The 26,869-nt window shown below is 42.2% G+C and overlaps 1 protein-coding gene across 5 annotated transcripts in view; it reads right to left on the bottom strand.

Annotated features, from left to right (window-relative positions):
• ADAMTS17 (ADAM metallopeptidase with thrombospondin type 1 motif 17) overlaps positions 1-19,533 on the bottom strand; it is a 250,758-nt gene extending 231,225 nt beyond the window's left edge. For 3 of the 5 annotated variants that reach the window (XM_056571808.1, XM_056571809.1, XM_056571812.1), the window contains exons 1-3: positions 15,900-16,552; positions 11,645-12,009; positions 1,067-1,244 (exon numbers count right to left, since the gene is read on the bottom strand). In XM_056571808.1, the coding sequence (XP_056427783.1) occupies positions 1,067-1,244; positions 11,645-12,009; positions 15,900-15,939 (583 nt within the window). In that variant the 5' untranslated portion in view covers positions 15,940-16,552. Of the gene's footprint in view, positions 1-1,066; positions 1,245-5,620; positions 5,943-11,644; positions 12,010-15,899; positions 16,553-19,402 lie in introns of those variants that run through there. The other 2 variants (XM_056571810.1, XM_056571811.1) reach the window with 2 other exon arrangements.
• Positions 19,534-26,869: the final 7,336 nt, after the last annotated feature.

Genomic DNA, 26,869 nt, shown 5'->3' with positions numbered 1-26,869 from the left:
ATGCAGGACTTTTCAACAACTTTTTTTTTAATCTCTTTAAAGTTTATTTGATGATAAAAACTCCTGTCCCTGGTAAAGTGAAATTTACAGTAAAGGTTATGTTAAATAGGGCTGGTAGGAACCAAGTGCAGAAATAGCTGCAAATGTCACAGTCATCTGAATTTACAGAAATAATGTAAGAATATTTTTCTCTTAAATGGGTACTCCGGGGAACTTAACCCATAGCCCATCATTCATTAGCTATAGAGAGCTGTAGCCCCCCCCCCCCCCCCCCCCCCCACACACACACACAATTTGGTTGTCACTTACATGCAGGGAGTGAGGCAAAGACGTCATCCAGCAATTCACCATGTCTCTGTCCAAGTCCCTCTCTGAAAGCAGCCCCCACCCTCCTGAGAGACACAGACCATGTGATTTCTGCCCTGCACTGATAAGTCATGCTCCCTTTAGTGCTGAGAACTGGGTGTTGTGTGCAGCCAACTATCTTGAAGTATCCCTTCAATAAAATGGTTTACATTCACTGAGGTTTTAGGAAACAATTGTATGTCTCAAAACACTGATGTCTAAAACATTGCATGCACCAATATATCAAAAGCCTAGCATGAATTAGATAGCTTGTGTCTTAAGTCATTTTCATTACGTCTTCATTCTTGGAGTAAATTAACTACACAGATGTCTTGTAAAAATTATGATAATGCTATAGGCAATAAGAATAACTGTACGCTCATGATATATGATGTAACATGCAGAAAAACACATGATTGAAGTCTTTTTGCACCATACACCATCTTATCCTACAGTATGTTAACTATACATGTTAAATTTTTAAGGACACCAAAATACAATAATTGTATGCTAAAAACTGTCATTGTGTATTGTGGGGTTGAAATAGTGTCACCAGGACATATTGCGTGGACTAAGTATATAAAAAGCATGTGACTGATGCCAAAAAGCTGAGGCATCATGTGACAATAGGTGGACTGATTGTTATACACACTGATGACTATACACAGTAATGCCGATTATGATTGTGTAAATAATAACAATGTATTTCCCGAAGGCACACCTGATATAACTTGACAGTTCCTCTGTGAAGTCTCGGACTGTGAAGAAGAAGAGGACAATTCTGCTTGACGTTTGTGTCTTATAATATGTTCTCTTCCAGAGAAGTGAGTGCCGGGCTCCAGCGTTGTGTTGCTCGGTTGTATCATCAGCTGCTCCTCTCCTATGTGAATGAATCCAGTCTGTGAGAGAGACATAGAAACATCACTCAAATATTCCACATCGTATTTGCAAAGCAGGCTAATATTAAAATGAGCATAACCAATCATTCATTCTATAAAAAAAAATTCTCTCACACAGTTTGATATATCTGGGCCACTATGTTTAATTTTTTACATGAATTTGCAGAATGAATGTTTATTCTTATTCAGTCCCGGCTGCAGTAACTCAGGTGGCATAGTACGCTGCTTATTTTCTTTCTAAGTATCTACCGTTTGCATACATTTACTACATTTAAGTCAGATTATAGAAAGTGCAAAAAGGGCCTTAAACTCCCCACCCCTGTTTTTAAACTATATAACCTACTCTTTGTCCCACCAATTACATAGTAGGCTGCAGGCTTAGACTAGGTTCCTGTTGGACTCCACTAATCGGAGTTTCGTTGGCAATTCCATCAGAATGACAGGAGTTTAGCGGAGAATAAATAGTGCACGCACATTTTTTTTTCCTCCGGTAAACTACCAGATTCCTGACGGACTCCGTTCAAGTGAATGGAGTTTGTCGGGACCCGGGAGATTCCATCGTCCAGTTTTAGCGTCTGTTCTGCGTAAGGAAAAAAGAAGTGCTGAATGCACCATGAATGGGATGGATGTGAATGGCAGTGTGAACTTAGTCTTATTCTAGCTTGTAGCCCATTCGGTATCCTCTTTTCACACCAGACTGGGAGTCACTATTTATATCGGTAGTGTATACATTGCTTATGTCTGAAACTCTTCCCAAGCTCTGAGAAAAACAGGGCTGCCCTTTTGAATGTTGGATAATACTTTCCAGCCAAGAAGTTGTTCACTCTCTTGAAGTCTAAGGCAGTTACTAGTTCACCTGTCTCCGTAACTCTAATAGACTACAGTAAGCGAGAGCAATCTAATTTTTTGCCTAGGGGTTTTCATCAACCTTAATCCAGCTCTGAGTTTATCTGTATGTACTGAATCACTTCAAAGATTGCTGTATTTGATGTACAATAGATTGCCACTTCATGCGAAACAGGCTTGGTTCCTCTCATCCCAGCCTACTCAAGATATTTCAAAGCTTCAGGATAAAAACATGAAAGACAATGGTTAAAAGAAAAAATGCAAAAAAAAAAAAAAATGTTATGGTTTAAAATCTATCTTCACTAAGATCCATATATTACGAAGAGTACCTAGATAGAAGTCATTGGGAGAGATTTTTTAAAACTTTCACAGAAAAAAAGTGGTGCAGTTGCCCATAGCATCCAATCAGATTGTGCCTTTCATTTTTCAGAGGACTTTTTAAAAATTTAAGAAGTGATTTGATTGGTTGCTATGGGCAACTGGTCCACATTTCCTCTGCAAAGGTTTTGATAAATCTCCCCTATTGTCTTTTTTATGTCCAACCAGTGAGAGGGGAGTAATGTGTCTCATTGAGGAGACCTCCAAACTATCATACAGAGTCTTATAATCCATACAATGTCTCATGGAAAAAAGTCTGAATGCCAGCCAAAATATCTCACAGAAGGGAAAGTTACAGATTGGTAGTTTTAGCTTCTGTGAGAGATTCTGGCTTGGCATACAATCCCCAATCATGTTTTCAGGCTCTTTATGGATGAAACATTAATTTGAAGGTATAATACCTCAAAGAGGTAAGGAAGAGATACTTTGTATATTTTCAACTAGGCCTTTTTTCCATCTACATATTTTTTTTGTGATGAAGGGTCATCAATCTGAATATACACACTTAAGTTTAAAGTGGTATTCTGGCTTTATACAACTTATCCCCTATGCAAAGGATAGGGGATAAGATGTATGATCGCAGGGGTCCCGCCGCTGGGGACTCCCGCAATCTTGGTGAAGCCCCCAGAATTCTGTGCCAGGCGCTGCCTCCTTTACATCACGGCCACGCCCCCTTGTGACGTCACACCACGCCCCCTCCATTCATGTCTATGTGAGGGGGCATGATGGGGGCTGCACCGAGATGGCGGGGGTCCCCAGGGGTGGGTCCCCTGCGATCATACATCTAATCCCCTATCTTTTAGATAGAGGATAAGATGTATAAAGCCGGAATACCCCTTTAAATACATTTCCAGCTTTGACAGGCATACATCCATGCTGCTTCCCTCTTCTGTTAAGAATGTACTGTGGTTCACAAGAGTGAAGTTACTAAGGATCCCTCGAAAACCTGCAAACTGCAGCAAAGGAGAGAATCACCAAGAGCCTGGAGCTCAGGAGAGGCTTCTCCTAGTCACACAACTCCTGCCAAGAACAACACACGGGATTTACTGTAAAAATATTACCCTTGAAGCACAGAAATCGACCTACATCAGATATTTATCTAGAGTCCTTGTGTCTATTCCTGTTCGGCTGACCTGGTAACAGGGTGTGGATGAATAAGAGAGGTAAAATATCAGGACGGAACAAATCACTCTGCTGTCTAGGAAAACTTCCACTTTACAATGCTTCACAGAACCAAAGTAATTCATTCCAGGATGAGGTGTGGAGATAAACAGAAGTCCAATTGTGTTGTAGCCAAGCGCTCAGAAATAGTACAGAAAGATATGTTTACAGCGCCCTCAGATGGCTCAGACGTTGCGTACAAGAGTACATGTTAATATACTAATAGCAGCAACCATAATCCCATGCAATGTTAAGTTGTAAGACGGGAGAAATACTATAAATCCGGCGGAAACTATTAACAAACATTGCCGAGGGTTGGGTTCCAAATAAAACATTGGCTTCATATGGAGTATAAGTTGTTATTATAAGTGTTATATAAGTGGTTCAAAAAAATATCTGATGGGGGGGGGGGGTCTAATCCTAGAACAAAGAGCGAGAAGTGACCATTTTATCAGACTACTGGGAAGCCAGTGATCAGTAAATTATACCATAGTCTAATGCTGACAGGGCTTCTCAAACTTTTTCTATGGTATCTTTCTTGATCCAACAGACCAAAGTGGTGCCTGAGCCTCACCAGATGGATCAAGATAGAACAAGGGGATGCCTGGGCCTCACCATCTATTGTATTAGTCCATTAATTTTTTATTGCCCAGTCTACCCTTCATCTGTCTCCTAAATTCTATAACATTAAAATAAGTACAAAATTAATTGTTTTCTATAAGCCAGAGACTGTTCCCTCCTGGATAAGGACTTTACACCTTATAGTCATTTTAGTCAAAGCTGCCAGCGGTGCCTCACCAACTACTAGGGGACCTCTCATTGGTGATGGATCCTTTACAGAAAAAAAGTTTAATTCTTTTTAGTAGCCAGAATTTTTTTTCTACAGAAATGCATCCATATATAGTGGAAACCTCTTTGGAATTGCCACTCAAAATTGTATTGAAGAGTTGCCTTCTAGGTGATGGTCCTCACTAAAGGGTATCCAGAATGCATATTTGGTGGAACTGAAACTCTGTCGCAGGAAATCTGGTCGGATAAGCGAGTGGTCTTCTCGATGAGGTGGTCTTCTATGAATACAAGAGCCACCCTATTGTTAAGAAGTCCTGGGCAGTTCAAATCTTGCTAACATTGCCTTTAAAGTAGGGGCTAGCTGCACCACTTGATGGATATGCAGTATATGTGGGTTAGTTTCTTAAACTGGAAAATCAGTCCTTGAATGTGTTTGAGAACATGGATAGTAAAACAGGTCATTAACATATATTAGAGAACAAACTTTTCTCACACATGCATCGATTGTTTCATTTTCCTGTGGAAAGAAGCCTCTAAAAGATAACTTTCTTTCAACTCAGCCAAGAATAACAGCACATGGTTAAGTTCAATCATTACTACACTGCAAAATGGCTTGACACTGGCCACCTAGAGAATATTCCACTTCCATTAGTTTTCCAGACACTGCACTCCATTACCCAGGAGATCTATTACTAAGAAGTACCACTCTTGTGCAATGCTGAGGAAGGATAAAATACATTTTTCCTTTAGTTGTATTCCCTTTATATATTCGTTAAATACAATTCTGCACTAAATTTAAAGAGAACCCATCATGTTAAAACAGTTAGCATATTATAGAGAAGAGGGAGCTGAGCAGATTAATATATGTATTTAATGCAAAAGATTTAGTATAACTAGTTCTTTATACAGTTAAACCTCTGCTCATTCTGAGCTTAGGAGTCCAGTGGGCGGTCTTATCATGGAATGAAAGCTCACAGGACTCCTAAGTCTAAAATAAGCAGAGGTATAAATGAATAAACTACTTGTGCGGCTGATTCTTTTACTACAAAATCTACAATATATTTCAAAAGTCCTCGGGCTGTTTGTAATTTTTATTCAAGTTCTCCCCTTCTATCTGCACGTGCAAAATTTTCATGGACAGAAATGTATTCAGACCCTTTGCTATGACACATGCAAATTTAGCTCTGGGGCATCCCATTTACCTTGATCATCTGAGATGTTTCTACACCTTGATTGCAGTCAATATGGAAAGACACAGCCCTATCTATATAAGACATGAGGAGGAAAGAACTGCCTGTAAAGCTCAGGGACAACATTGTGGGGAAACACACATCTAAAGAAGGGTACCAAACATTTCTGCTGCACTGACAGTTCTAGGAGCACGGTGGCCTCCATAATTCTTAAATAAAATAAGTTTGGAAAAACCAAGACTCTTTCAAGAGCGGGCCGCCCCAACACACTATGCAATCGGAGGAGAAGGGCCTTGGTAACAGAGGTGACCAACAACTCTAGCTGAGCTTTAAAGATCATGGGCGAGATTTATCAAAACCTGTCCAGAGGAAAAGTTGCTGAGTTGCCCATAGCAACCAATCAGATCGCTTCTTTCACTTTTGAAAAGGCCTCTGAAAAACTGAAAGAAGTGATCTGATTGGTTGCTATGGGCAACTCAGCAACTTTATGTGGGTTAGTTTCTTAAATAGGACAGGTTTTGATAAATCTCCCCCATGTGAGCAGATAGGAGAAACTTCTAGATAGTTATCCATCACTGCAGCAATTCACCAAACTGGGCTTTGTGGCAGAGAGGCCAGAAAGAAGCCTCCCTAGTAAAAGACACATAAACTCCACCTTGAGTTTTCAAAAAGTACCAAAGTACTCTCAGACTGTGAGAAACAAGATTCTGTGGTCTGATGAAACCAAGATTAACGTTTTTGGCCTCAATTCTAAGCATCTTGTCTAAAGGAATCCAAGCACTGCTTATCACCTGCCCAATACCATTACTACAGTAAAGCATGGTGGTGGCAGCATCATGCTGTGGAGTAGAGATGAGCGAAGTTACAGTAATTTGATTCATCACGAACCTCACGGCTCGTCGGTTGCTGACTTTAGCCTGCATACATTAGTTCAGCTTTCAGGTGCTCTGGTGGGCTGGAAAAGATGGATACAGTCCTAGGAGAGTTTCCTAGGACTGTAACCACCTTTTCCAGCCCACCGGAGCACCAGAAAACTGAACTAATTTATGCAGGCTAAAGTCAGCAACTGCCGAGCTGCGAGGTTCGTGACGAATCGAATTACTGTAACTTCGCTCATCTCTACTGTGGAGGTGTTTTTCAAATACTAGGAAAGAAAGACTGGTCAGGGTTGAGGAAACACTCAATGAAGCAAAATACAGTCATAGTCTTAATAAAAACCTGATCCAGAATGCTCTGGACCTTAGACCGGGTGAAGGTTCATCGCCCAACAAGATAATAATGACCCTAAGCACACAGCCAAGACAATACAGGAGTAGCTTACCTTGTGGCATCATACCGAAAAACACTGGAGCCTGTATTCGCTGCAAAGTTGCTTCAAGTATCGAGTAAATGGTCCCAATACTTATGTCATTGCAAGATTTTATTTTTTTCCATTTCAGTAAATAAGCAAAGATTTGTAAAGTTCTGTTTTCACTTTATCATTATGGGGTATTAAAGGGGTACGCCGCCCTTCGACATCTTATCCCCTATCCAAAGATGTCTGATCGCAGGGGTTCTGCAGCTGGGGACCCCCACGATCTCCCCGCTGCACCCGGCGTTTGTTTAGAGCGTAGGGTCCAGCGCTGGAGGCTTGTGACGTCACTGCCACGCCTCACTCGTGACGTCACGACCACGCCCCCTCAATGCGAGTCTATTGGAGGGGGCGTGATGGCCGTCACGCCACCTCTCATAGACTTGCATTGAGGGGGCTTAGCCGTGACTGTGACGTCACGAGCCCCTGCCCTGCATCGCCAGTCATCCGGCACAGAGCGAAGTATGCTCTGTGCACCGGATGTCTGGGGTGCCGCAGCTGAGTTCACAAGGGTCCCCAGCGGCGGGACCCCCGTGATCAGACATCTTATCTCCTGTCCTTTACATGGGGTGAAAATGTCTAGGGGCAGAATAATGGGGGAAACTGAAAGGGTCTGAAGACTTTCTGAATGCTTTGTAAATCAATGTGCTAAGCTCATTTTGCCCTATTGATGTTGGTTTTCACATAACAGGTTCCAATGAAATGATTTAGCACTTCTGAAAGGTCAGGCTCAAACGCTGTCAGAACTTATCACACTTATCACTTATTCTCATAACTGTCATACTAAGTATTCTATCTAATAATGAATTAAATAATAAACATATCAGTATAAACAAACTTTACAGGAACTGTAACTGCAGGTACAAAAGGGAAAACTTTATAATAAAACGTTGCCTGTTTTCTACAGGAATTGTAGGATCTGCAATTAAAAAGTAGAAAAAGCCTCCTTATCATAGATCCAAGCAAAGGAATGGAGAGAGAGACAGCTAGGAATGTAGCTCTGGAGCAATCGGACAATTCACACTGACAGCTGTCAAACCAGGCAGCCAAACCACTCCTAAATGAAACATAAACATATCACATTAACATGCTTGTTGGTTCCAACATGAATACCAACATGAAATAAACAGCAGATCTGTAGTCTACGGAACAATCAAGGTATCAGGATTGGGAATTTCTTTATAATGATTGGTTTTCTTAACATTCCAGGTTATTATCACTAGTTATTACTGTATCTCAGTGTTTTCTTATGTATTTATTATATACAGTTCCCCTCCTTTCTCTATAATCTGTTCTTTAGCACCTTTGGCACCAAATCTAAGTACATACGGGACAATAAAAAGAATTCTCAAGGGAAGGAAACTGGAAAAAGAACTATTGGGGAGATTTATCAAAACCTGTCTAGAGGAAAAGTTGCTGAGTTGCCCATAGCAACCAATCAGATAACTTATTTCATATTTGAAGAGGCCTCTGAAAAATGAAAGAAGTTATCTGATTGTTTGTTATGGGCAACTCAGCAACTTTTCGTCTGGACAGGTTTTCATAAATCTCCCCATTTGTCCTTTGAAAATGCAGAAATGGCTGTAGATAGGCAACTAGGTGGCTGAAAAGTACTGGTGCTTGCAATCAGACAGTCAAGAATAGCTATGATAGGTTTTCTATCAAGTGACCAGAGTCTAAAACATCTTAGAGGTTCTACAAATGTAAAATGAGCCACAGAGCAGAAGGGAATAGCTTGGCTCTTGTCAGCTCTCCAATTACTCCCATGCCAATCTGTGGGCATTCGACATATAAAATGATGTTGCCAACATAACCAGGATTGTGGCTACAGGACATGTAGAAGTAGTAGTCACTACTGTGCTCTGGTCCAAAGGCCCATTTGCCATTTGTTTGTTAAGTTCAAGCTATAACCCTAGTGTCATTCATAGGAAGGCAAAAACCTTTTGAGGCAGATGCCAATTGCCTCATATTAATGAAAAAAAAAATCCTTCCCAACTCCAAATCTGGCAATCAGAATTAATTACTGGATCAGCGTCCCATCTTATGATATCTGAGAACCATAACTTGTGAAAATGTATTTTTCAAGAAAGTCTTCCAAACCCCTGATGAGCTTGATCAATAAATCAACCAGTACAACATCATGTGGCAGGGAGTTCCATAGTCTCACTGCTCTTGCAGTAAAGAATCCCTGTCTGTTCTGATAGTAAAACCTTCTTTCCTCTACATGCAGAGGATGCCCCCTTGTCATGGTTACCAGCCTAGGTATAATAAGATACTAAAAATATCTCTGTACTGTCCATTCATACATTTGTACATTATAGCCTTGATGGCCAACTTTTATTTTTCGATGCCAAGTGTCAAAGGTGTTCAAAAGCTCCTAAAGTGCTGAGGGCTGGAAGGCCTCCTCGCTCCCCCTCCCATCCGTATCCCTGCTTTATTCACAGTCAGCTGGAAGCTGAGCAAAGTTTTCAAATCTAGCACCTGCAAACAGGACTTGGCTTCCAACTGCCTGTCAATCAAGCAAGGACAGTGATGGGAGGAGGAGCGAGGGGGTGTTCCAGCCCTCAGTACTTCAGGGGCTTAAAAAAAACATCGTTGTCACTTGGAAAAACAGAATAATATTTTTTTTCATGTAATGGAAGTACAGGCAGATTTATGAAAGGTACTGTGTGTCTCCTTGTACTAACAGCATTTACCAGTGTCTGCAATTTGGAATGTAAATTGCAGCTGACAGATTTCATTTAAAAACTCCAACTACTTCATCACCTTGATCTCCCCTCCTCTGCACCCTCTCCAGTTTTGCTATGTCCTTTTTATATACAGGTGCCTTGATTACCTGTCCGCTGTACCCTCTCCAAAGCTATGGTCTTATCTTGGGCTTCTATGCCTATTTTGATGAATCCAATGATTTTACTAGCCTTGGCAGCAGCTGCCTGGCACTGGTCACTAAAGTGGAGTTACTGTCCACCTATCACCTTGTCCTTTTCAGTGGCAGTTTTACCTGGTGTTTTATTATTTAGCACATAATTATACATTTTGTTGCCACAGCCTAAATGCGTAACCTTATATTTATCATCAATATCCGATCAGTCAGATCCCTCAGCACCCCTGACAATCAGCTTCTTGATGAGGACATGGCACTACAGCTTCTTTATTACCTACTCAGCTAGGGGTGCCAAGAGTCAGACCCAAACCTAAGTATTGATACTAAGAATAGTCCATCCATTTTGTAAACCTAACTAATCCATTAATTTCTCTCCTTTTTCTTAATAAATAATAACAGAATTGGATATTTTCAGTTTCTAATGCATATAGATCTATGAATAAGGAATGCACACAGAGTTCAATGTACAAATGTCTTGTATTTATGACATTTTCTAATACAATATATAAAGTAGATCCTACACTTAAAGGGGCCGTCTCATTAGAGAACCCACTTTCACATAGAAGTCATTATGGTGATCAGCTTAGAACCGCAAGTCAGGCTCCCGAACTTCTTGTAAACAGTTGATTTTGCGATGCAAAGCCGGACACACCTCTTATTAGCTAATTGACCCCTCCAGCACAGATATCAGAGATCAAAAAGATATGCAAATCAGGCTCTGGAGTCCACTGGGTGTCCCAAAAACATATAGGAGATGACCAGCACACAGAGGGGAGGGACTAACTGGTGAAGGGGCCGAATTGTTGTTGGGGGGGGGGGGAACACCCAGTCTCCAATGCCTGATTTGCAAATGCTTTAAACCCTGATATTTCTGTGCTGGAGGGGTCAATCTGCTAAAAAGAGATATTAACGGATTCAGGATCAAAAGGCCTACACAGTACTTTATACCCAAATAAAACAGGTCTGCTTTAAATAATTCTGAACAATTTCTTTAAGGGCATTCTACACTGTACAAATATCAGAACCCTGGATTATAAAACGGATGCAGCGTGTTATACCTTGTGCAGGCCAGAAGGGGTGGTACATTTGTCACCTCCATGAAGACTGAACAGCTACATTGGGAATGTGACCAAGCAAACCCATCTTTGGGCTCTGTCAGGACCCCTGTTGGAAACACACCATTTTGACTTTAATAAAATACTAGGCTGAAAGTAAAACTCCTTTAAACTATCTTTCCAGCCTACCATTGAAAAAGCACATTTTGGTTGAAGACTTCCCTCAGGCCCTTCAATGACGTATACCATGTCTGAGATCAGGTCAGGTTGGTTCCTGAAAATATGGCAATGACCAGAATGCTAGTAGAGTCGTCAAAGCCATCAAAGCCAGTTACTATGCCTTCTGCAGCAATTTTTGTGTACACAACATAGTCAGAACTCAGCATTGCAATACACAATGCAAGAATACAATAGGACTCAACAATAGAGGAACAGAACATGGGCGCACATCCACAACTTGTATTATGATCTAATGGCTTCTCAGCATTATTTCAAAAACTAACAGGTTGTTAGTTTGGAGACCCACTCTGGCCTTGACGTGGCGTGACGTGGGCTTGCAGGTTTTGATCAAAATGTACAATAACTACCGGGTAGTTTTTGAAATGATGCCGAGAAGTCATTAGATCATAGTACAAGTTGTGTATGTGCGGCCATGTTCTGTTTCTCTATTGTTGAGAAGTATACAGAAGACATGGCGTGGGATAATGAATGAAAGCATTTGCATATAATAAGTAATGGGTACACACCAGTCCTGAACATGTGCTGACTGATGCAATAGACATGTTGTAGTTGAGGACTTCTCCAACATAGAAACAAAGCTCTTCCTTTGGAATTTTGGTTTGGATTCTGTCTCCGAGTTCTGTCCTTTCCTCCAGCACAAAGCCTGCAGCCAGGAAATCATGGACCTTCTGCAGGTGCAAATGAAGGTCCCTGCCAAATGCAGGCAGATGTATATACATGTTATCTGGATGGGTTGCTGTATCTCTGGGAAGAGAGCGTGGCTTTCGGATGTGAGTGAAGATTGACTCCTCTCCTCTCAGTGGTAGAGGGGTCTGCCCAGACCATATTAACTGTGGAATTACAACTTCAACTTCTGGGTCAGATGATCCAGCTAAAAAAACAAAATGTGATTTTGATGATTCAGACAGATGTGTTAACACCATAGCTTATCACAGTGTTTCCCAACTAGGGTGCCTCCAGCTGTGGCCAAACTACAACTCCCAGCATGCCCGGACAGCCGAAGGCTGTCCGGTGCATGCTGGGAGTTGTAGTTTGGCCACAGCTGGAGGCACACTTGTTGGGAAACACTGGCTAAAAGGGGTACTCCGGTGAAAACCTTTTTTCTTTTAAATCAACTGGTGCCAGAAAGTTAAACAGATTTGTAAATTACTTCTATTAAAAAAGCTTAATCCTTCCTGTTCTTATTAGCTGCTGAATACTACAGAGGAAATTCTTTTCTTTTTGGAATGCTCTCTGATGACATCACGAGCACAGTTCTCTCTGCTGACGTTATTATAATAATAATAATAACACTTTATTTATTGCTGTCCTTAGTGGGATCTGCTATGTATGCATGCATGCTTGCTAAAATGGACAGAGATGTCAGCAGAGAGCACTGTGCTCGTGATGTCATCAGTGTTCCAAAAAGAAAGGAATTTCCTCTGTAGCATTCAGCAGCTAATAAGTACTGGAAGGATTACGATTTTTTAATAGAAGTAATTTACAAATATGTTTAACTTTCTGCCACCAGTTGATTTAAAAGAAAAAAGGTTTTCACCGGAGTACCCCTTTAACAGGTTACAATGCTGCCTATGTTACAATATCTCAGATCGCCATTATATTATATGCATGTAGAAAAGTTACACGGTTCAAAATGGTTTTCCCATCAAATACATTTATGCCCAATGGGCAAAGGGTCTCACATGTGGAAATCCCACTTATAGAGAGAAAGTGGTGGCTTTATTACAGTCTTTGGAACTTATAGACCTTACTAGAAAAAGCCTCTACATTGGAGCCAGTGCAACGAGTTATTATGTTGCATTGGCAAAAGGGGTCTGGGGACTAATGTTTTCTATCCAGAGAATTTTAATTAGTTTTTAAGCCTAGTTTATATCTGAATAATATTGTATTACTTCAGTTATACAGCAGCGCACATATAAAGCTAGGTCTATCAGTATTATTCAGACCAGAGATCCTTAGCTGACCCACTATGCACCTCTGCTTAGAATGGTCAATGAAGCCAAGGCTCCTCTGCAGAATCAGCTGTGCTACAGGCAGCAGAACCTAGCGCTCAGCTCCTAGCTGGACTCCAGCTCTTAATGAACGGAAACTATGATGTTCAGCAAGGGGGACCCTGCCAGGATCAGCTCAGGTTGAAACATCAGCTATGAAAATATAAAGGGCCTCTTCACACAGCTCTCTCCTCCCCCCCTCTCCATACTCATAGCGCACGCAAAGCAAGAGGTACAGTGATATCTGGGCTAAGTCTGAGGGGCTCCGGTTTGACGTCAGCTGCTACTTTATAAAGTTGCACCTACTAAGTCGCATCATGTTACAGGACCCTGGAATACAAAAATACAATATCTGGATGCAAATTGGATCACACGTCAAGTAGCGCAGTTTAGTGAACATGGACCACTGTAGCGGCATCAATTCTTATTTCATTCTCTCTGTAATTGTCAGGTTCCCTGCCTGGAAGTAATTGGGAAAAAAACGTTTAATCCGCATTCCAAAGAAAGGTTTAACTCTTCGTGAAGGTGGGCAAGGTGTCAGCACCGTATTGGCTGTCAAAACACTCAGAACTGTCACGAGTCGGTTTCGGGTCGTTCATTTTTTTTTTCTTTGGACTAACACAAGCCATGCTAAGAAAATCAATACTAGGTGGCTATACACAACAGTCAGTGCCAGTGAGATAAGGGTAGATATTAGCAAAGTCCACGTGGAAACACCAGCTCTCCAATCCCCTGTAATGTGCCCGGATCGGTGTCCAGCCAACACCAGCAACAAAAATGAACAGCAGAAGATCCAGCACTATTTCTCTGCAGCTTTATTGAAAACACGGCACACAGGTAAAACCAGCCAAAACTCAGACGCGTTTCGAGCGGATGCGCTCGAAACGCGTCTGAGTTTTGGCTGGTTCTACCTGTGTGCCGTGTTTTCAATAAAGCTGCAGAGAAATAGTGCTGGATCTTCTGCTGTTCAAGGGTAGATATTATACTGTAATACTTGCTACACCTGTAAAATAAAGGAATGTGCGATACCCTGGACAGCACTCAAGAACTGCCTGCACTTAGATAGGGCATGAGATCCTTTAGCCACAAGAGAAGAAGAGACATAGTAGACACCTGCAACCAGTTCCCTGAACCAAGCCTCCACCGCTTTACGTAACTGGGGCACAAGTCAGGGCACTGTTTATAAGTCTAACTTTCTGTTATTGTATACATTAGATCACGTGACAGAATACCGCACAAGCCATATACGATGCCGCCACCAAGCGTCTAGCCTGCCAGCTATGTGCACCGTATTGTAAAGAAACCAATACGTCACCCTAATAAGAAAATTGCCCTTCAATTAGTGAGGCACTATTCTGCATCAGACCTGCAAACTGCGCCAATATTCACGCTTCTATGTACCGTACTGTACTGTCCGTCCACTTTTACCTTTTTTAGCCTACAGTCTCTTAGAAACATTCCTATCATTTACTGGAGACTGACAGTGGTTCACAGAACCAGTTCAGATGTGTTCTTCTCTACTCCCAAGTCTAGTGCATGTGTGGCAGTCTCCAGCCTCTGGCTGCAAAGCAGGGACCTGGAAGGTCCAGCAGTACAAACAGACAGGATGCCTGGAAGAGGGAGGACTGCGTCAAGCCAGAATTTGGGGAATATTCAACGCGCCTGCGCTGCCAAAGTGACGTTAACCTGTTAGCTGCCAGAAGAGGCCCACAGAGTAAAGGGGATTCAGGTCATTCAGGAATTACTATCTGGTGTTCTGTGATTTTCTGTTGGTCCTGGTAACATACAGATAGGTAGTGAATATTTTACACCTAATATTCTGCAGTGGCACTTATGTCTATGACAGTTTTTCCCAACCAGGTGCCTCCAGCTGTTGCAAAACTACTACTTCCAGCATACCCGGACAGCCAAAGGCTGTCCGGGCATGCCGGGAGTAGTAGTTTTGCAACAACTAGAGGCACAATGGTTCAGAAACACTGGTATATCAATATATTTTACATTAGATTATTACCAGTTTAATGTTTATATAGTTACTTTTGTTTGATCCTACTCAACAGCCCCAAATCATACTTGGAGCCCTAGAAAATTGGCTAAGACAGGGAAATCGTGTTGGGAGTAGTAGTTATGCAACAGCTGTAGGTACCATGGTTCAGAAACAGGGGTCTATCAATATATTTTTTTTACATTAGATTGTTACCAGTTAAACATTTATGTAATTACTTTGGTTGGATCCTACTCAACAGCCCCAAATCATACTTGGAGCCCTGGAAAATTGGCTAAGACAGAGAAATCGTGTTGGGAGTAGTAGTTTTGCAACAGCTGGAGGCACGATGGTTGGGAAACACAGGTCTATGACTATAATTTACATTAGATTGTTACCAGTGTAACCTATATATTCCCTTTTGTTGGATCCTACTCCACAGCCCCAAATCACACTTAGAAATTGGCTATAATAGGGAAATCATGCTGGGGGTAGTAGTTTTGCACAAGCTAGGGGAAACACTGGTCTATCAATGTATTTTACATAACACTAATGTACCCTTTATCTGGAGTTTATAAAGGCACCTTTGTTGAATCCTACTCTACAGCCCTAGGCAGGGAAATCAGATGGCGACCCCCCTCCTTTCCCCATGACAGGGACTGATGTTGGAGACCAGAGTATACAATGTGGCAGAATATTTCAATTAACAGGTTATAAATAGTATAAACAATGTAATAGTAAATAAATAATAGTAACAGTAAACAAATAACAGTAACATATCCTCCTTACCTGGCGCAATCAAAAGGTACAAGAAGCTGAGAAACAGCATCCTAAGGATCCTGCCAACTTGTCTATGGATCTGTCCCTGCAAAATATAGAGTCTGCGGATGCCAAGGTGCCCAGGTCCTGCTGCCAAGCCCCAGACAGTAGTAGATCACTAGTTGGTGTGTGACTTGTAGTGCAGTGCAATAGACATGTAGAGTCCACTACAAGTGAAGTACAGTACGTAATCCAGGAATGCAATAGGAGCAGTAGTCACCTAATATACAATGCAGTGCAAGTTACAGTAGTGCCGGGGGTGTGCAGTGCAGCCCATACCCCCTTGCCCGGTGCAGTGGAGACGATGCAGTGAAATGCCCGGTATTTGCAGGTCTTCCACCTTTGGAAAAGCAATTACCAGAGCAGACAAACAGAACTGGATCTCCACGACCCGCCCGCCGGGCACGGGGAGAACCAATCGCTGCTCGGCGAGGACCGGGGACGGCGATTGTCAGCTCAGGTATTGGGAGACGGAGACAGCAGGGGGAGGGCTCTGCTGCAGTACACGTGGTTGAGTGGCAGTACCCACACATGGACGCTAGGGGGAGCGCGAGCTGTGAGAAGAGGAGATGCTCGGGCAGGTGTGAGGTTTTTGCAGGGAGCAGTGGATGATGCCTGGACTGTTCCCCCCCGAAACATCTGTAATGCTGGGTTCACACAACATTTTTGCATTTGTACAATAGGTATCAGGTTTTTGATTAAGGAAAAAAAAAAAGGATTCCTCAAAACCTGACTAAACTGTATCAAAACATGTGTACAAATTTTAATCCGTATGCGCTTTGAAAAATTATGTCCGGTTGCATCCGTTTTTTTTTAATAAAAAATGTATGTTTTAACTTTTTATCCAATTATGAATAAAGTTTCACTTGTTTGATTGAAATTCCAAGAAAAAAAAATTTGCTAAGTCAAAAACCGTATGGTGAAATCCGGATGGAAGCGTATGCGCATACGGTTCTGTACGGTTCCCATTGACTCCTATGTTAAAAAAAAAAAAAAAAGTGTACGTTTCAATACGGTTTTCCACCTGGACCAAAAACCGTGGTAGGCTACAGTTTTGGGTATGGGAAAAAAACTGACAAAACCACACAGGATGCAAAACGGACACAACCTGATGCATCTTTTGGCATACAAATGGAGAGTCAATGCATACGGTTTTCAATACGGTTCCGTACAGTATTCAAATTGAAAACGTATACGGGAACAATATTGCAAAAACGTGGTGTGAACCCAGCCTTAAAGGGGTACTCCGGTGAAAACCTTTTTTCTTTTAAATCAATTGGTGGCAGAAAGTTAAACATATTTGTAAATTACTTCTATTAACCCCTTAAGGATGCAGCCCTTTTTCACCTTAAGGACTGAGCCCTTTTTCGCAATTCTGACCACCGTCACTTTACGAATTAATAACGCGAAAATGCTTTTACCGAATATTCTGATTCTGAGATTGTTTTTTGTGACATATTCTACTTTATTTTGGTGGTAAATTTTCGGCGTTAATTGCATCCTTTTTTGGTGAAAAATCCCAAAATTTCATGAAAATTTTGCATTTTTCTAACTTTGAAGCTCTCTAATTGTAAGGAAAATGGATATTCCAAATAAATTTTATTTTTCTTCACAAATACAATATGTCCACTTTATGTTGGCATCATAAAATGGACATACTTTTGCTTTTTGAAAAAATTAGAGGGCTTCAAAGTAGAGCAGCAATTTTCAAAAATGTCATGAAAATTGCTAAATCTGAAGGGACAGATGTTACAGAACTACAACTCCCAGCATGCCCAGACAGCCTTTGGCTCTCTGGGCACTGCAGTTTGGCCCCCCTAGTGGTTGCCACAGTAAAGATTGATTTACTTTCACTCAGGATCCCCCTGGGCGATGTGCCAGGGTGCCTGCTGAATGATTTCAGCAGGCGTCCGGCTCCGGTCCCCAACCGGCTAGCGGTGGGGACCGGATTTCCCACGGGCGTATGGATACGCCTTCGGTCCTTAAGGACTCGGAATGCAGGGCGTATCCATACGCCCTGTGTCCTGAAGAGGTTAAAAAATCTTAATCCTTCCAGTACTTATTAGCTGCTGAATGCTACAGAGGAAATTCCTTTCTTTTTGGAACACTGATGACATCACGAGCACAGTGCTCTCTGCTGACATCTCTGTCCATTTTAGCAACTGTGCAGATATATGCTAAGGGTGGCTCAGTGGTTAGCATTGCTGCCTTATAGTGCTGGGGACTTGGGTTCAAAACCCACTAAGGACAACAATAAATAAAGTGTTATTATAATAACATCAGCTGAGAGAACTGTGCTCATGATGTCATCAGAGAGCATTCCAAAAAGAAAATAATTTCCTCTGTAGTGTTCAGCAGCTAATAAGTACAGGAAGGATTAAGATTTTTTAATAGAAGTAATTTACAAATATGTTTAACTTTCTGCCACCAGTTGATTTAAAAGAAAAAAGGTTTTCACCAGAGTACCCCTTTAATGATATTACAGCTCAGGGTAGGAAAGGTGCAGAACTGTGGAATTCACACTACTCTGTTCCCATTGGGGGATATCCTGAGAGAAGGTACATAGAAAGTCACATTACAATCTACAGGATTGGACTCCAGCAGTTAGATGTGTAGTCTTTCCCAACCAGCATGCCTCTAACTGTTGCAGAACTACTACTCCCAGCATGCCCGGACATCCTATGGCTGAAGGTATATAGAAAGTCGCATGACAATCTGCAAGATTGGACCCCAGCAGTTAGATGTGTAAAGTCTTTCCCAACCAGGGTGCCTCCAACTGTTGCAGAACTACTACTCTCAACAGGATTCAACAAAGGTGCCCATATAAACTCCAGATAAAGGTTACATTGGTAACAATCTAAAGTAAAATACATTCATAGTGCTTCCTCTAGCTTTTGCTAAACTACTACTCCCAGCATGATTTCCCTGTTAGAGCCAATGTCCTAGGGTTCCAAGTATGATTTGGGGCTGTGGAGTAGGATCCAACAAAAGTGAATATATAGGTTACACTGGTAACAATCTAATGTAAAATATTTTCATAGACCAGTGTTTCTCAATCATGGTGCCTACAGCTGTTGCAAAACTACTACTCCCAACACGATTTCTCTGTCTTAGCCAATTTTCCAGGGCTCCAAGTATGATTTGGGGCTGTTGAGTAGGATCCAACAAAAGTAACTATATAAACATTAAACTGGTAACAAACTAATGTAAAATACATTCATAGACCAGTGTTTCTGAACCATGGCGTCTCTAGCTGTTGCCAAACTATTACTCCCAGCCTGCCCGGACAGCCGAAGGCTGTCCGGGCAGGCTGGGAGTAATAGTTTGGCAACAGCTAGAGACACCATGGTGGAGAAACACTGGTCTGTCAATATATTTTACGTTACTTTGTTACCAGTGTAACATTTATATACTCACTTTTGTTTAATCCTACTTTACAGCCCAAAATCATAATAGGAAATTGGGGCTCCTACCGATGCTTTTACATCCTGCAGTGCCACTTATGTCTATGACAGTGTTTCCCAACCAGGGTGCCTCCAGCTGTTGCAAAACGACTACAGTGGTCCCTCAAGTTACAATTAGAGATGAGCGAACTTACAGTAAATTTGATTTGTCACGAACTTCTCGGCTCGGCGGTTGCTGACTTTTCCTGCATAAATTAGATCAGCTTTCCGGTGCTCCGGTGGGCTGGAAAAGGTGGATACAGTCCTAGGAAAGAGTCTCCTAGGAATGTATCCACCTTTTCCAGCCCACCGGAGCACCTGAAAGCTGAACTAATTTATGCAGGAAAAGCCATCAACTGCCGAGCCGAGAAGTTCGTGGCGAATCGAATTTACTGTAAGTTCGCTCATCTCTAGTTACAATATTAATCGGTTCCAGGATGACCATTGTATGTTGAAACCATTATATGTCGAGACCATTAGGCCCAGATTTATCAAACTGTGTGAGAGAAAAAGTGGAGTGATTTTCCCATAGCAACTGATCACAGCTCAGGTAACGAGCTGAGGTAAAGTGAAAGCTGAACTGTGATTGGCTGCTGTGGGAAAATCCCTCCCCTTTTTCTCTCACACAGTTTGATAAATCTGGGCCATGCATAACTCTATGGAACAATGGGAATTGTTTCTGAAGGCACCAAAATGTCATCCAAAAATTGGAAAAAGTGAGGATTAAAGAAAATTAAGTAGATAACTAATACATATAAAGCAAATCCTTCCATATAAAAGTAATAAAGATCTGCTGGGAGCTGTAATCACTGTCTATGTAGAGGACAGGAGCTTCTTCAGGGTCCTGTACAGAACACACAGGGGGAGATTTATCAAAGGATTTAGACAGTTTTTTTCTGTCTAAAATTGTCGCACAGAAAGTCGCAGTCTAAATATGTGCGACTTATTCGCGACTTTTGCTTTAGAGGATTTTTGAAACATGATGCATTCTAGTCTATTTTAGATGGAAAAATGCATTGGTGCTGAATTTATCAAAAGCGACTTTTCATCGACAAGTCACATGGGCTGAAAGTACGCCGAAATGTCAGACCATGCTGGAGCAGGTTTAACCCCTTAAGGACCAATACAAATAAACCTGTACGCCCCTGAAAGACCAGGCCTGTTTTTTCAAATCGGGGATGTCTGTCTTTATTAGAGAATAACTCTGGTAACGTTTTGCCAATCACGATAATTCTGACATTGTTTTTTTGTCACAAGTTGTCCTTCATGTACATAGTAAAAGTAAGCCGATATCATTTGTAGTTTTTTTTTTACAATGCAAAAAATCATGACATTTTTACAAAAAATTACGATTTTTTGCTATTTTAACACTAATTGGTTGCATATATTTATACATACTGACCAAATAGTTTATGAAACTTATACTTTCAGATGTCTACTTTATTTTGACATCATTTTTTTGTTTTTAATTAACATTTTAAATTTCGTTAGAAGCCTAACAATTTAACTTGAAATTTTGAAAATTTGAAAAGTACATCTTTTTTTTGTGTGCTATGCAAGGTTTGCAGAAATTAAAAGGTAGTAGAACATAGGAACACCCCCCCCCCAAATGACCCCATTTTAAAAACTACACCCCTCAAGGTATTCGCTAGGGGGTACAGTGAGTATTTTAACACCATAGTTTTTTGGCAGGAATTATTACAAAGTCAGTGTTAAAAATTCGAAATTTGCAATTTTTCACAAATGCATCATTTGGGGGGCATATTTTTTGTACATCACTTCTGATATTGAAAGAAATGCACCCTATATTTTATTTAGCTGCTTGTCCCATGTTCGGAAATACCCCCGCTTTGGCCATATATGGTTCCTTGGCCGCGTGGTAGGACTCAGAAGGAGAGGAGCGCCATTTGGCTTTCAGGGCAGAACAGTACCCCCACCCCCACAAGTGACCCCATTTATATACTGCACCCCTACAAGTTATTGGCTGCACCAGGGACCTCTCTGATTGGTCCTTGGTCGGCTGGCAGTATAACGCGTCTGTCTGTGACAGTTAAGGCTCCTGATGGATATATCCGCCATGTTGTGGGAATAAGCACTCGCTCATGGCGAATATATCTATCACTGCTGCGGCTGGGTAGCTCAGTGTGTCCGCTCATGACTGCTGGCGGGAAATCCGCCGCTATGAGTGGACACACAAAGCTACCCAGCCGCAGCAGGGAGCTCATTACCGTGACTGCTGCATAATGTGTAGGATCACATGGTGGACATCCGCAGCATATTACATGCTGGGGATGTCCGCCAATGGGGGATGTCCGCCAATGCGATCCTACACATTATGCATTTTTTTAAATTAGATTCATTTAATAAATGTATTTTTAATATATATATATATATATATATATATATATATATTATATATATATATATATATATATATATTGTTTTTTTTTATTTATTTAGTTATTTTTATTTATTTTTTTACACTTTTATTACATTTTTATTTATTTTTACACTTTTATTTTATTTATTTATTTATTTTTACACTTTTTAATGCTTTGGAATACTTAGTATTCCAAAGCATTGCAGTTATATGCTGCCTTCCAGTTTTCACTAGCAGGCAGCATATTAGGACGTGCCTCTGGCACGTCCTACAGGCAATACCCAGGGCAGACCTGGGGGTCTTTGTAGGACCCCGGCTGCCCAGGTATGCAGCAGCACCCCGCGATCGCGCTGCGGGGTGCTGCAGAGGAGACAGAGGGAGCCCCCTCCCTCTGTCAGAACTCCTTACAGTGCACGGTCACTTCTGACCACGGCTGTAAGGGTTAAACTGCCGGGAGTGAAGTGAACTTCACTCCCGGCAGTGCGGCAGGCCCCGGCCAGCCGCGGACACACACAGCACCCCGCGATCGCGATGCGGAGTGCTGCAGGAGTGACAGAGGGAGCTCCCTCCCTCTGTCATAACACTTACAGCCCGCGGTCACTTCCGACCGCGGCTGTAAGGGTTAAATCTGCCGGGACCGAAGTTTACTTCGGTCCTGGCAGTGCAGCAGGGTCCCGGCTGTGTGATACAGCCGAGTCCCTGCTGCGATCTCGTGGGTGCACTGGGCAGCACCCACGAGAATAATGGACGAGCATAGACGTCCAGGTGCGGGAATGCCCGCCAACCTGGACGTCTATACTCGTCCGTGGTCGTTATCGGGTTAAATACAGTCTAAAGCATAGATCCCGAAGTCCGTGCGCAGAATTTATCAAGAGCCGTGCGACTTTTGATAAATTATGCGCACAATAGACCGGCCTAACCCTCTATAGTTTGGTCTATATTGATGTGGGACATGTTTATTTATATAGCACCTACAGATTCCGCAGCGCTTACAATTATTGGGTACAAACAAAGACAAGTATGAGACATAAAATTACACAATAACTTTTCAAACAAGAGGTGTGGGGATATATTGAGGATATGTTGGGGATATGTTGGGGATATGTTGAGGATATGTTGAGGATATGTTGAGGATATGTTGGGGATATGTTGGGGATATGTTGGGGATATGTTAAGGATATGTTAGGGATATGTTGGGGATATGTTGGGGATATGTTGAGGATATGTTGGGGATATGTTGAGGATATGTTGAGGATATGTTGAGGATATGTTGGGGATATGTTGGGGATATGTTGGGGATATGTTGGGGATATGTTAAGGATATGTTAGGGATATGTTGGGGATATGTTGGGGATATGTTGAGGATATGTTGGGGATATGTTGGGGATATGTTGGGGATATGTTGAGGATATGTTGGGGATATGTTGAGGATATGTTGAGGCCAATTAGAGACTGTTATAGGCCTGTCTGAAGAGATGTGTTTTTAGGCCACGTTTGAAACTATGGATGTTGTTGTTGAGTCTGAGGTATTGAGGGCTAGCATTCCAGAGAACCGTTGCAGCACGAGTGAAGTCTTGGAGACGGGAGTGAGAAGTTCGGATTATAGAAGATGTTAGTGTGAGATCATTAGCAGATCGGAGAGAACGTGTTGGATGGTAGACGGAGATGAGAGAGGAGATGTAGGGAGGTGCAGCATTGTGGAGAACTTTGTGTGTGAGACTGAGGATTGGTAACCAGTGTAGTGACTGACACCGGGAGGAGGCCTTAGTGTAATGGCTGGAGAGGAAGATGAGTCTGGCTGCGGCATTAAGGAAGGACTGGAGAGGAGAGAGTTTGGAGAAAGGAAGGCCTATTAGTAAAGAGTCGAGGCGGGAGTGAATCAAAGCAATAATGAGAGTTTTAGCAGTTTCAGTAGTGAGAAACAGGCTGATTCTTGAAATGTTTTTGAGATGCAGGTGACAAGAACTTGAAAGAGACTGAATATGGGGAGTGAAAGACAGATCAGAGTCAAGTATAACTCCAAGACAGCGAACCTGCTGCCCGGGAGTTATGGTAGTACCACATACCGAGATGGAAATGTCAGGGTTAGGTACAGTATCAGTTGATAGAGAAAAGACAAGAAGTTCTGTGTTAGAAAGATTTAGTTTCAGATATAAAGAGGACATGATGTCTGAGACGGCAGAGAGACAGTCACTGGTATTCTGTAGGAGTGCCGGGGTGATGTTGGAGGAAGAGGTATAGAGTTGGGTGTCATCAAATGTAAAAATGGAGCCTCCTTATCTGGTGTCCAAAGGAGCAGCTAACCGTGGCACAGGTAAAGAGTAGTACAGAACATGTAATACCACCCTCTATTGTAGGGAGGCGCTACCAGACAGGAATTCAGTGCATGTACTACAGGGGTTTTACCTGTGAAATGCCCATTCTCTATTGGTCAGTCCTTTAAGTCATTGACACATTTCACAGATCTGGACTGTCTGTAGCATTGTATGTTGAGTCTGGTTTCAAGTTACAATGGTTCAGAAAAGACCATTGTATGTTGTAAATATTTTATGTTGAGGCCATTGTAAATTGAGGGATCACTGTACTCCCAGCATGCCCGGACGGCCTTCGGTGTAGTAGTTTTGCAACAGCTGGAGGCACCATGGTTGAGAAACACTGGTCTATGAATATATTTTATGTTAGATTGTAACCAGTGTAACATTTATCTGAAGTTTATACAGTCACATTAAGTTGCTGAGCATTGACTTCCAATAGGTGGCAATATCGAGCCAGTAAGCGTGACTGTAACAACTCCCTGTGACTGTAAAACCAATCAAAGCCTGCACCTCTCTGTGGCACTGCAGAAAGCTCAGGAGAACAGTCTGCTTTATGAGGCCCCAGGGACCTGTCAGGCACAGCATTGTCTTACAGGAATGTTACCGCCAATAGGTGGCACTAGAGGCCATGCTCTTTCCCTTCTGCAGGAGAGCTACTTTACATATTATGAGAGCTATGAAACCTTTTATCTGTAGGCACTAAGCACCTTTGCCTGAGGAAAAAAAAAGATCCTCGGTTCTGGGCATATGTGTCTGTACATATTAAGGCTATGTTCACATGGCAGAATGTCTGTGCGGAAGTCAGCATATTTCACACAGGCATACCGCAGCAGTAGAGTCTCATTGATTTCAATGGGATTCTGCTGCACTGGTCACACAGCAGAACAGAGCCGGACTGATTTGGAAAGAAAAAAAAAAAAGCTGAATTCTGATTGTTTTTGTAACTAATGTCAAACTGTTTTGTTATTTTATTAGATGAAAGTAAATGATGACACATTCCTGACTCCCAGATTCGTTTTTCCTTAGATCTTTGTGTTGCTTTTATTTTGACAAATTTTCTTATGCGTTTGGATCCCTTGTGAACAGGGCAATCTAAAGAATGAATGTGGCATTATATCTACATGAACAGATGAGGGAGAATCATGGGGATGCACTACACTTCTGTATTAATAGGTGTAGTATCTTGTCATCCCAGCATGGCGTCCTGCTAAGTGATCTCACACTACTAAGGCAATCCTAGCCCCCAAATATTCCCAGCTGTGAGAGGAGGTGAGAAATACAACTGACTTGTGTATCGTCTTGAATGCACATGGCAAACTGCCCACTAAGAGCGCAATACTTTAGCCAAAAATAGCTGATTCTGGGAGCACAGGAGGACACACTGCCTGGAATCCAGTGAGCAGGCCTGAAATTCTGGCCTAAGTCAGGACAGACAAGAATTGTACTTTACACTTATTGATACATGAAATATATTACATTAGGTTTAGTCTTTAGCTTTAGCTCTAATGGGTGATATTGATCATTTTCTATTATTCCTCAGAAATCTACCGTGTATACTCGAGTATAAGCCGACCCGAATATAAGCCGAGGCCCCTTATTTTACCCCAAAAACCCAGGAAAAGTTATTGACTCGACTAAAAGCCTAAGGTGGGAAATACATAATCCCCCCATGTAATCATCCGGACCCCTGTCGTCATCCCCCCCTTCATCATCACCGCCTGTCACAGCCCGTGGTCTTCAACCTGCGGACCTCCAGATGTTGCAAAACTACAACTCCCAGCATGCCCGGACAGCCATCGGCTGTCCGGGCATGCTGGGTGTTGTAGTTTTGAAACCTCTGGAGGTCCGCAGGTTGAAGACCACTGCGGCCTTCGTCATCATCCAGCCCCCCCCTTTTGTTTTGTACTCACCTCCCTGTGCGTCATTGTCAAGGCAACATCACTACTCCGGGGCCGGGCCCGAAGCACGGAGAAGAGGAATGAAAATGGACAGCCCGCAAAGCCTAACCATCCCCACCGGACGGTCCCTGCAGCATAGATGGCCCGGACCAGCTCACCCTAACTGGTGAGTACAAAACAAAGGGGGGGGCTGGATGATGACGAAGGCCGCAGTGGTCTTCAACCTCCAGAGGTTTCAACACTACAACACCCAGCATGCCCGGACAGAGGGGCGTTTTCAGCACGAAAAATCGTGCTGAAAAACTCGGCTTATATTCGAGTATATACGGTAGTAATTATTATTCACATCTGCATTTTTATTCACACATACATACAATAAAATGTTGGATCCTGTGAGTGATATAATATATGGAAACTTCTCACATAAGTGGAAACTTAGGGCCCGTTCACGCTACGTTATCTATGGAGATGCTATAGAAACACAGAATGTGTCGGCAGATAAGAACCATTCAGCCCATTTAGTCTGCCCAATAACATATTCCGTCTGCGGTGGGTGATCTGTGAGTGACTGTGACAAGGAACAAAAGGGTGATGGAGAGATAACTGGGTAAAGTCCCCACAAGAACATTTGTTGGACCATCAAGGCTCGGTGATAAATGTGCAGATTTTAGGCTAACCCATTTGGTCTGATCGCCCATAAGAGATACTATACCACAAATTGCTGAAAATGTTGGCCAAGGCTCAAGTCCTGCAGGAACACGTGGGAACATAGTTCCTGCACTATTTCCACAGCAGGAACACTGTTCCCAGTACCTGCAGTCCTGCAGGACCAGCTCTTGAGTGGAAATCTTGGGTGAGTTCCTTTTTTCCCAGTACTTCATCCCTAATGTGGACTATTAAAGAA

This window comes from Hyla sarda, chromosome 4 (assembly GCF_029499605.1).
Source record: "Hyla sarda isolate aHylSar1 chromosome 4, aHylSar1.hap1, whole genome shotgun sequence".
NCBI classification, from domain to species: domain Eukaryota; kingdom Metazoa; phylum Chordata; class Amphibia; order Anura; family Hylidae; genus Hyla; species Hyla sarda.
Note: the sequence above shows the minus strand (reverse complement) of the source record. Positions and strands in the feature narration are given on the sequence as shown.